This window comes from Salmo trutta, unplaced genomic scaffold, assembly GCF_901001165.1.
Source record: "Salmo trutta unplaced genomic scaffold, fSalTru1.1, whole genome shotgun sequence".
Lineage (NCBI taxonomy): Eukaryota > Metazoa > Chordata > Actinopteri > Salmoniformes > Salmonidae > Salmo > Salmo trutta.
In genome coordinates this window covers 416,294-427,850 of record NW_021822630.1, presented here as the reverse complement: position 1 = coordinate 427,850, position 11,557 = coordinate 416,294, and the positions used below count along the sequence as shown (strand labels likewise).

At 41.0% G+C, this 11,557-nt stretch overlaps 1 protein-coding gene across 5 annotated transcripts in view; it reads left to right on the top strand.

Moving 5' to 3' along the window:
- Nucleotides 1-11,557, top strand: part of LOC115183059 (calmodulin-regulated spectrin-associated protein 3-like) — a 53,760-nt gene continuing 42,203 nt past the window's right edge. For all 5 annotated transcript variants that reach the window (XM_029744418.1, XM_029744421.1, XM_029744419.1 and 2 more), the window contains exon 1: nt 1-3,314. In XM_029744418.1, the coding sequence (XP_029600278.1) occupies nt 3,182-3,314 (133 nt within the window). In that variant the 5' untranslated portion in view covers nt 1-3,181. The remainder of the gene's footprint in view (nt 3,315-11,557) is intronic.

Sequence of the window (11,557 nt, the reverse complement as noted above, 5' to 3'; positions counted from 1 at the left end):
GGACTGATGAACGTCAAGGCTTTTAGAGATACTTTTGTAACCCTTTCCAGCTTTATGCAAGTCAACAATTCTTAATCTTAGGTCTTCTGAGATCTTTTTTATTATTATATTTTTTTTACTACAACTACTAGGGCTTTTTCTCAATGGTCCTAATGGAAGGTACCACTCCACCATGATCAACGAGGGTCCTGACGGAAGGCACCACCCCACCATGATCAACGCGGGTCCTGATGGAAGGCACCACTCCACCATGATAAACGCGGGTCCTGATGGAAGGCACTGAGATCTCTTTTGTTCGAGATCACTTCTGAGATCTCTTGTTTGAGGCATGGTTCACATCAGGCAATGCTTCTTGTGAATAGCAAACTTTGTGAGTGTTTTTTTTTATAGGGCAAGGCAGCTCTAACCAACATCTCCAATCTCGTCTCATTGATTGGGCTCCAGGTTAGCTGACTCCTGACTGCAATAGCTTTTTGAGAAGTCATTAGCCTAGGGGTTCATATTTTTTCCAACTTACACTGTGAATGTTTAAATGATGTATTCAATATAGACAAGAAAATACAATCATTTGTGTGTTATTAGTTTAAGCACACAGTTTGTCTATTATTAAGATCAGATCAAATTTGATTACTAATTTATGCCGAAATCCAAGTAATTCCAAATGGTTCACATACTTTTTCTTGCCACTGTATGTTGTTGACTGTAAGTGTTTTGCTCTACATTCATAAATTGTCAAGTCTGCACTAGATCAGTGAATAAAAATGAGATTTGTGAATAAAATTTAAATGCTCCTTATTCTAGAAACAATGTAAATGCTCCATTTCCTTCTAAACATGAGGACCAAGGCACACTTCATAAAGTTAAAATGTTTAAATTACGGTGGCATGTTCAATAGAACAAAATCGTAAAAACTTCTGACGTGTTTTGGCACAAGTTTTGTCAGGTACCGTAGTTTTTAAGATTTTCTATTGAACATGCTCTGTATGAGGGCCTTGGTCCTCCTTGTTCTTTATGTCAAATTAACCCCTTAACCAAAGAGCGCCTTCAACGTACAAAGATCTAGTAATGCTCCTTCTTGATGTAGTGATGCATTAAAGCAAAACTAGCATTGGCAACACGGTGGCACTCTTTCTACTGTTGAAATTACTGTTTGCTACAGTATTTGTATTTTTATGGATCCCATTAGCGCAGCTACTCTTCCTGGGCTCCAGCAAAATTAAGGCAGTTCATAGAATTTTAAAAGCAAAACAATGCATTCACAGATTTCACAACACACTGTGCGCCCTTAAGCCCCTACTCCACCACTACCACCCCACACTTGTGCATATTTTTGAGTCTGTTGTATGTCTTGGCATTGCGATTATTTCAACCCGCATGACATTTTGAGTCTGTTCACAATGGTTCTATGAAATTGATGTGTAAACTGCTGACAACTCTTACTGTAAGTCCAACACCATGACTGACAGGGTCTGTGCAGTAGTGCTTTGCTGTAGAAAGAGAAAGAGGAGTTTACTGCCCTAGAAAAACAGGGAGTAGTTACGCTGGGTGAATAGGGAATATTTAATTGATACTGGAGCTGGGAGTTGTAGTAAGCAACAAGAGCCATATTTTACAGCCTTGTCATGTTCGCTGGCTTATTGTTTTTGATTAAAAACTGTTTAGCACTCGCTCTAGCTGGCATTCAAAAATTCTTAGGAATTAGGAAAACACACGTCGCATCTAAGACTGGATCTGAGCAGTATGTTGTGTATTCTAGCCCAAAGTTATAGTTTAAACTTCCGCCTAAACTAACCCTTAAGCCAGTTTTTTACTGATTAGTTTGTATTGTTATGGAGGGAAATGAATAACCCTAGAACGGAAAAAGAAATAGACCTAGCATTCTCTTCCATCTTCTGTTTTTAGTGATCGATTAGTTATTCAGAGAAGGGAATAACCCTGGAATGGAAAATAAATAGGCCTTAGCATTCTTCTCTTCTATAATTAGATTAAAATAGTTGAGGTAATCCTCTCACAGGCTACGTCCCAAATGACACCCTTGTCCATACATAGTGTTTTACTTTTGATCAGAGCCTTATGGGCCCTGGTTGAAAGTAGTGCACTATATAAGGAATAGAGTACCATTTGGGACACAGAACAATGTGACTGCTAAGGGATGCTGAAAGAGCTCTTGGAACTTTCAAGGCTGTGATGTGATTGGGAGATCTGTGTGCCTGCTGAGAATTCTGGGTTTTCTGTGTGGTTTGCAAAGCTTGAGCGTTGACTGGAAAGTGGAAAGAAAAGAAATCAAGGCATAGTCTCCTATTTCACATGTTTATTTTAGTACAATTTGGGGGTTTGTGGCAGTCCGTGTTTTATTTTAATAAAAGTTGCTTATTTGATGGGCTACTTTTTGTTCAACACCCCACACAGTAGGCCTACTTGCATTATAATTTATCGCACCTAGGCCATTTATGCACCTGTTTAATTAAAACGTAAAAGCCTACATGGCATATAATTCTAAAAATGCATCGTTGTTGGCGTTTTCTTTTACCTGTATGGTATGTTTCATGGTCAGAGGACAATATTTGGAGACAAGTGTATGAAAACCTCATGTAGGCTACTTGCTCAACTCAACACGGCAAGTTTCACCAACCTAATGCACCTGTCTCGAGAGCTGTCATCATACCTCTCTACCTGCTGGTCGCGTTCACACGACTAAGATCCCGCCACTTCACTCTTCCTCAAACACGATTGGCCAGTGGGCTGAGTGAGTGATGCCATTGTGGAGCACCTGGAAATCAGTCATCGGCTGGGCTCTAGCCTACTGTAGAGCGCTAACCAAACGTTAGCAATGCGGACGGCGAAACGGGAAATAATATACTTTTTTTTTTTTTTTTTAAATACATTTTATAACCTGATGTGTTGGGGGCTTCTGTAGGGCTTTAAGACCGCGCGCGCCTTCATTTTATGACAATTATTTTGGTCTGGAATCGAGAGAAACGGGATATATCCTGAGCTGGGGCCCATAGTGTCAGGATAGTTCCTGAGAAAACGCTTACCCACATCCGTGTGCCTCAGCCCCAGTGTTATGAAATAGGATAAATAAAATAATGAATGCTTGATTTGAAGCTTATTTCGCCACCAACTATTTTTCTAGGTCTCTATCCCCCTCCCATTATCACGGCCTGTCTGCGGACTTGCTATGGTGGACTCCAACGCGACGAGGAAGACTTTTGTAGTCCCGGACATAAAACCTTTGGATCTGTATGATTGTACCAGGGCAAAAATATGCGCAAGTGTGGGATGGCTCTTGGCTATATCTTACGGCAATGCAGGTATGTGGCCTAGGCTATTGTAGCCAAACGTTTATAATGTGTTGTTCTATGTTTTTCCTACATCCCCTCCCTCCTATGTAATCCAGCATTGTTCCCTGACTGTCAGTGTAATGAAAAGCGTGTGCGTGAAGGTGAACTGACTGCGCGCTGTGTAAACTCAGCGATTTTGGCCACACAAAGAGTAATAGCCTATAGTACATGAGGTGGGACAGCGCGTGTGTGGTATGTAGTCCTATTCAGCACCCCATTTAACCCGAATAGCGGTCCTTCCTCAGATTCCCATGTGTTATACCTGAATATTGTATAACTTCGAAAATATATCCTTACAACATCCTAAAAACAGACGCACTGTTTTGTTTGGATCACAGCAGCCTATTTGATCTACAGTAGTTGATGCCGATTTAAGATCCAGCTCGCTGCTTGCCAAATTCGACTGGTGCATTGAGGCCCCCGCTAGCGAATGGTGATGAGGCATCGGTTTTGACAGCTTGCCTAATTTCAATCACAAATAATGTATCGAACCAATTTCATTTTGGCTGGCGAACAACTCAGGGACTGGGCTGTAAAATATCCTGACCTGAACCGAGTGTTCACCACTGACAAACGCATAGGCTATTGTCAGGTCAACTGCTGAACAAATAACGTGAGATTTTAATAATGTATCTAAATATAATATAACAGGAGGTATAGAGGAGGGTCTATTTCTCTATAATAATGGTAGTAGACTGGGAGCGTGGAGGCTGAAACCACCCGTGCGATTTCGATGACGCGCATACACACCCACTTAAAGACAATCCTTTTGTTGGATTTACGCCTACTACACAATTTAAACGAAACCCGTTTTAGTTTCATTATGTTTTATATAAACCCTCCCCTGAACAAAAATATAAACGCAACAATTTCAACGATTACAGTTACAGTTCATATAAGGAAATCAGTCAATTGAAATAAATTCATTAGGCCCTAATATATGGATTTCACATGACTGGGCAGGGGCGTGGGCCTGGGAGGGCATATGGAGTACTCTCTCTTACTATACATAAGCTCTCTTATTGGTCAAACCTAGCCACAGCCCAGGACACTTGATTAATGCATAAGGCATAGTCCTGCTACACAAGACATTTTACTACACATAGTAAACCGTGAAGAACCAGGCCCATCTTGGTCAAAAATGTGTCATGTTCTGCAATCTGTGGCCTTGGGTACAAGGTTGAGGCTCCTGCTGCACTGTTCTGTTTGTCTTTGTGCCTCCTCTTCATGCATCAACAGCCAGCCTGCTCAACCAACCAGCCACGCCCTCCCACCCTCTGGTCAAAGTCACACACACGCACTCTTGGGTGTTCCCCAATGCTGGAAGGGGAGCCTGAGTGAAACAGTTTGGGAACCCCTGATTTAACCTGCTGATTGGTAGAAAGGCTCCTCTGGCTCACTTTTCACGCAATGGCTGCTCAAGTTTGTATATGTGTGTGTCTGCAAGCAGCTGAGGTTTGACGAGTTCATAATCCCCGACGTACCCTGACTGAATTAATGCCAATAAGCGCACACACACACTAAGATGTCTCTAGTTTTGTCGGACATCAAGCAAACTATTGATATCTGTTCTCTCTGTAAAAATCGAATAATAGCTAAATTAGTTTGTGTACAGAGGGGTCATATCATACGAGAGAGAGAGCAACTCACTGGAATGGGTGAACAGATAGAGTATGGGGTTTTGTCTTTCAAATCTATGTCAAACTCAATGTGACTTCCCTGGTTAAATATGGAATGAATGAAAAATATTGATTAGCCTACTTCTGCTTTCCTCTCTCTCTCAGAATTCCTAAGATAAAACAGAGATCCCAGTGAACAAAGGTTATAAAAACATATCTTGTTTGTTCAGTGCGCTTGAAACCTGTCGCTGCTTTATAGCTCTGTAATTCTGCCTTACTAGAGCTGGGGCCTGTTCATAATTATGACTCATGTTCTTCTCCTCATCACTGTGTCTTGGGTTGGGTGTGAGACTGAGTCAATAGGTGTGGAGGATCTAGCGCTGCATCCTGACTCTCTACCCTTCTGCCCTAAGTGTGCACTTGCCTCTAGCTAGCACATGCTTACACCATGTAAATGCAGGGTTGTGTTCAGTGAGGTTGAAAATGTTTTCAAACACAATAAAACAAAGTGCTACTACCTGAACTTGGCCAAACAGACCGATTTTCATTTTTCGTTGCAAAACATTTTGCTACGGTGTGCCCTACTGAACCTAACCTTGGTCTATGATGGGAAGGGTATTCATGTTAAAGCTTAGGATGTCATTATGCTGTGGCTCTGTGGGCACTTATAGGTCAGTAGGTGATCCCTGTTGTGCTCTGTTCTGGGATGGCCCCTGGTCCACCATAGTCCCTCTCTCTTTCTGTCTCTGTCTGAGGTAACTGTTGCACACAGATGGTAGAATCAGGACCACCTACCTACCTGTTTTACAGATCCTTCATGAGCTATACAAAATCAGGTTATAGCATTTATCTAAAGCGACTTACTGAACTACTGACATTCACACTATACAGTGCATTCGGAAAGTATTCAGACACTTTGACTTTTTCCACACTTTGTTACAGCCTTCTTCTAAAATGGCCTAGAAAAATGTTTTCTTCTCAATCTACACACAATACTCCATAATGACAAAGCAAATAATGGTTTTTATAAATTTGCAAATTTATAAAAAATAAACTATCACATTTCCATAAGTATTCAGACCCTTTACTCAGTACTTTGTTGAAGCACCCTTGGCAGCAATTACAGACTCGAGTCTTATTTGGTATGACCCTACAAGCTTGGCACACCTGTATTTGGGGAGTTTCTCTCATTCTTCTCTGCAGATCCTCTCAAGCTCTGTCAGGTTGGAAGGGGACCATCACTGCACAACTATTTTCAAGTCTCTCCAGAGATGTTCGATTGGGTTCAAGTCCGGGCTCTGGCTGAGGTACTCAAGGACATTGAGAGACTTGTCCAGAAGCCATTCCTGCGTTGTCTTGGCTGTGTGTTTAGGGTCATTGTCCTGTTGGAAGGTGAACCTTCGCCCCAGTCTGAGGTCCTGATCATCAAAGATCTCTCTGTACTTTGCTCTGTTCATCTTTGCCTCCATCCTCACTAGTCTCTCAGTCCCTGTCGTTGAAAAACATCCCCACAGCATGATGGCACATGATGGCACCTTAGGGTGAAAAAGCAGGCTGTCATGTGCCTTTTACTGAGGAGTGGCTTCCGTCTGGCCACTCTACCATAAAGGCCTGATTGGTGGAGTGCTGAAGACATGGTTGTCCTTCTGGAAGGCTCTCCAATCTCCACAGAGGAACTCTGGAGCTCTGTTAGAGTGACCATCGGGTTCTTGGTCAACTCCCTGATCAATGCCCTTCTCACCCGATTGCTCAGTTTGGCCAGGCGGCCAAGAGTCTTGCTAGTTCCAAACTTCTTCCATTTTAAGAGTGATGGAAGCTACTGTGTTCTTGGGGACCTTCAATGCTGAATACTTTTTTTGGGTACCTTTCCCCAGATCTGTGCCTCGACACAATCCTGTCTCGAACCTCATTGCTTGATTATTGCTCTGACATGCACTGTCAACTGTAGAACCTTATATAGATGGGTGTGTGCCTTTCCAAATCATGTCCAATCAATTGAATTTACCACAGGTGGACGCCAATCAAGTTGTAGAAACATCCCAAGGATGATCAATGCAACTGAGCTCAGTTTTGAGTCTCATAGCAAAGGGTCTGAATACTTATGTAAGTAAGGCATTTCTGAATGCACTGTATGTGTGTCTCATAACTGATGCTTTCAAAGCTTGGTGGATGTATATCAAAATTGTTATATTCAAACCCCAAATGTAAAATTTCCTTCCCAGTGATAGTCTTTGAATGTAACATTTTTATTTAAATGTATTCCTTAACCAGGGATGTCACATTGAGCTTGACGTAGAGCATGGCGCCTGCAATGCCAGGATAGTGGGTTTGATTCCCGGGACCACCTGTGCATAAAATAACTAAACTCATGACTGTAAGTCCCTTTGGATAAAAGCGTCTGTTAAATGGCATATTATCTTTTTCAGTACGCCGTAGTTTTAACAATTGACAAGAATGCTGTTTACCCATGATGTCGGAAGTGTGTTTAGTTAACCACAACCTGTAGACATCAAGGCCCTGAGGCCTGGAATTATTTCGAAGGGTGTTTCAGGCGATCAACCTGAACCAGAGAGGGGTCATGTGGAACATTAGCCTAGGCCACAGGATAACAACATGTTCACCATTAGTCTTAAAACAAGGCTTGTCTTTGTCCTAAAAACAGAGCATTTAATCAGCCTGCTAGGTCTCTCCCACTGTATGATGAAGGTTTTGATATCCCTCCATAGCATGTTCACAGGAATATCACCACAACAACGGATCAACAATTGTCGACAACAACATGTTGATTCATGTTATATAAATTATTTTGATATGTTCAAGGATAATCGTTGTAAGTACATCTTACGAATTTGGAAGTTTTCACTTAAAGCAGACATCTTACCATGTGCTTCCTCCCTCCATCCCTCTCAGTGCTTACCTTGCACAGTTGAGCATATAAGAGTTCTTTCTGAAACACGTGTTCCTGAGGGTTCTTCGCAAGCCAGCCTGAGTACACCGGGCCCTGACCCTAATCAGAAAATGTATTGGCCTCTCTGTTTCTGGCAGCTGCTTCGCTCAGCCTTTAATTAAAATAAAGTGGTCTTAATGTGTAACGCTGGGTATGGATATCAATGTCCTGGTGACATTGTTATCCTCCATTTACTACTGACTCATTACCCTATTCCTGCTTTCCACTCGCTCTTTTTTTGTCTCTCATATTCAATTTCCTTTCTGTGTCCTAAGCATTTTTTTCTAACAAAGTGTGAATGGTTGTGTTGTGTTACTTGAAAGAGAGCAGGTGTGCTGCAGACCTTTTTAAAACTGCGGTTCCCAATACCTGAAATCCCATTTGCAAAATGTCTATTACTAGCCATTGCTGCTGATGTGTGTGACACAGACTGGCCATTCATTTTTCTGGACCGTCCCACAGGGAAATTATGCTTGTATCGACGGCATCCATCTTGCTTTGCATCCTACTTTGCATTATGCTTTTTTTTCCCTTCCACGTCCTATAGTGACTGCTTTGTGGAACTGCATGGAAAAGCCTCAACATTATTATTCCTTGTGCGGTGTCTGAAAATTCCTTGTGTGTTCCATGCGGTATCTTATGTTGCATTTCAATAGTCTAGCAACTTGGCGGGTCAATGTGTTTCCTTCCATCAGTCCAGTTATTTTGATTCAGAGTGGATGAGAGAAAGGAGATGAGAAGGTCAACTGCTTTAGACTATTGAGATGCTCCCGTAGTTTAACCTCCCTCACTTGGTCAGTCAGTTTGCCTGAAATGTTTAAACACAATGGAACATTCACACACCCCAATGTAATCTTTCTCTGTTTGACACACTAGTATTCTACACCAGGGTTGTGTTCAGTTGGGAGAAAACCTTTTGAGAAACAGAGTGGTACTTCATGACTTGTCCCATAAGAGCGCAGATCGTTTTGTTTTCTGTTGCAAAACATTAGTTGTGAAGTCAGTGAAAGTACAGAAAGCTGGAGAGAGGTATATGGAATGTTGTTTTTGGGAAAAGTATCCCATGCTATTGTGTGCCCTAAATATAACCATTAACTTAATTCAAGGAACCGTAATGATAAAACGACAACATGGTCGGGTGACTCCCTTTATCCTTCAATCTTCTCTGATCTTCTCATGAGTCGGAGTTCACCACTGAGAGAGCCATGTGATGTCCCTTTAAGTCTCCTTTCAGATACTAACCTAACTGTTCCTTTTTAATTGGTTTCAGCCGTCCAACTGTTTACTGTGGTGTTTGAAAATGGGTCTGTGTGTAGGCTACGTTTACTGTCCACGAATAGGCCTAATGGGCCATGTGGGTCTCATCTAGGGCTGTGGCAGTCATGACATTTTGTCAGCCGATGATTGTCAAGGAAATAACTGCTGGTAATTGACCGTTAATTAACAAACACATTTTAGAATTTCCTGGCTTCCACACACAGCCTACAAGCCACTAATGCACACATTTGGAACATCTACATTTAAACAGTTTAATAAATCCATATAATATAGCCTACACCATCACAATGAATCCATTAATTTTAGACCTGTGTAAAGAAACATGATATGAAGAAAATGTAGTCTATTTCAGAAGAACAGAATAGCATACGCTGAGTTGTCCTTATGTTAGGCCTTGATCTTGCTATGCCATATGGCTGTTAATTAACACTAGTTCATTTAGCAGTCAAGATTTTCTTTGAATACCGTGCTATTAATTTATATAATTTATTTCATATAAGAAAAAATGAAGAATACAATTGAACATAGCTTAAGAAAATAGAAAGGATTTTTTCTCCAAACTATTTGAGGGAGTGCGCACATGTGGCTATTCTGTGTTGAGCAGTTAACAAAGAAACAGACCTATGCTTAATTTAGAGTTATTTATGTAACTTTAGTTGTGATCCAAAGGTTGGGCTATATGTTTTGATTTTTAATACCTTCTAAGTCTGCATGATGCGACTCTAATGATGATTTGCATGAAAAAGTTGCATGAAAGTCATGAGCTCTGCTTTATTTGCGCAGGCTGTACACACTTCATCAGTCTCTCATTCACAATTTCACAAGTACTTGATTATGCCTCGAATTTCCCAGCTGCATCCCCTTTGTGTGGCTGTAATACCCCCTAAAAAAATCCTGCATATGTCCTTATCCAATTCCGAGGCATACATTTAAGATATTGGAAGAACTGTCCACATTTACTTTTCGTCAGCCAACAAGATGAGTAGGCCTAACAAACAGCAAAAACACTAGCCTATCAACTTTTGTACTATGGGGGATAGTAGATTGACATAGCAGCGTATGTCAATCTACTATCCACCATGGTACAAAAGTTGACCTATTCTGTGCGAGAAAGTAATATTCCAAACATATTCTGGGACAGTTGTGGGATGCGATAGATCCCAAATTAATACTACCACTAGCATCCCAAAAACGTTTACAACTTTTTTAAGCAATTAGGCTGATGCAACAGATCAGAATGTTTAGCTTAAAATGTTGATACACTATTAGGCTATTTCTTCACATAAGCGCAGCAATGCGCACACGGCAGTAGGCTATAAGGGTGAATGTTCCATAATGCAATCAATTAGCAGGAAAACACCCTTCTCAAAAGGTACCGCAAATGTGATTATGCATGTTATGCTTTTATTCTAAAGGTGCATTTTTATGGTGAAAATTATTTTCCCCAAACTTGAAACCATGCCAGTTAAGCTCTACACCTGTTGTAAAGCAGATGAATGTGCTTAATTTTAAGAAGTTATTTGGCCACTTTTTAGTTGTGATACAAACCTTAATAAAACATATAGGCCAATGGGCTAGGCTACATGAGGTGTGCGACTATGATTTGAAAAAGGTGCAAAAAAATAGGCATTGTGCTGTTTCTTGCCTCGCTGGGCATCATTCATAAGTGATAATATATCATTCACAAGTGATAGGCTAATGTTGTCACCAATCAGACTGTTCCTGATTTAATCTTGTCTTTACATATATTATTTAGTATATGTGAAATTTGTTTTGATTTAGAATGGACCATTATCATGCACCTGTCTCGAAACAGGCAGGGGGAAGAAAATACATGACATCTATGCACTTAAATAGCGAATGGAGGACGCTTTTCCCGTGATTCATTTTCATGCCAGCCAGGCTTTACTCCTGTTGTAAAGAGAAGCAATGTGCTTAATATTAGGAAAGATAAGAAATAAATATAGTAGGCCTAGCCTATAGAAACCTGATGGGGATCCTCCTATTTTTAATAGAGGCCATCACTCTATTTTCTCTCGCAATTGCGTAGCTTATAGAAATGTTGCGCAACATGAGCTCATGGGCTATCATGAAGTGTTTGATTAGATTTTCGATTACATTTGCATTGATGTCAAAATGATTAGAGGGATAATAGAGTGCTGAGTACCAGGCAGTTAGCAAGTTCAGTAGGCTACGCATGACCATCAGCAGCATCAGACCTTGGAGAAGCCTAATTATCGTGATTTAAACGGTCTCGTGGAATTTGACTACAGTCATGACTCGTGACCGCCGGTGTGGCGGTAATAGGGTCACCGTAACAGCCCTAGTCTTTAAAAAAAAATTGCTAGTTACAGTCTTGTCATATGGCT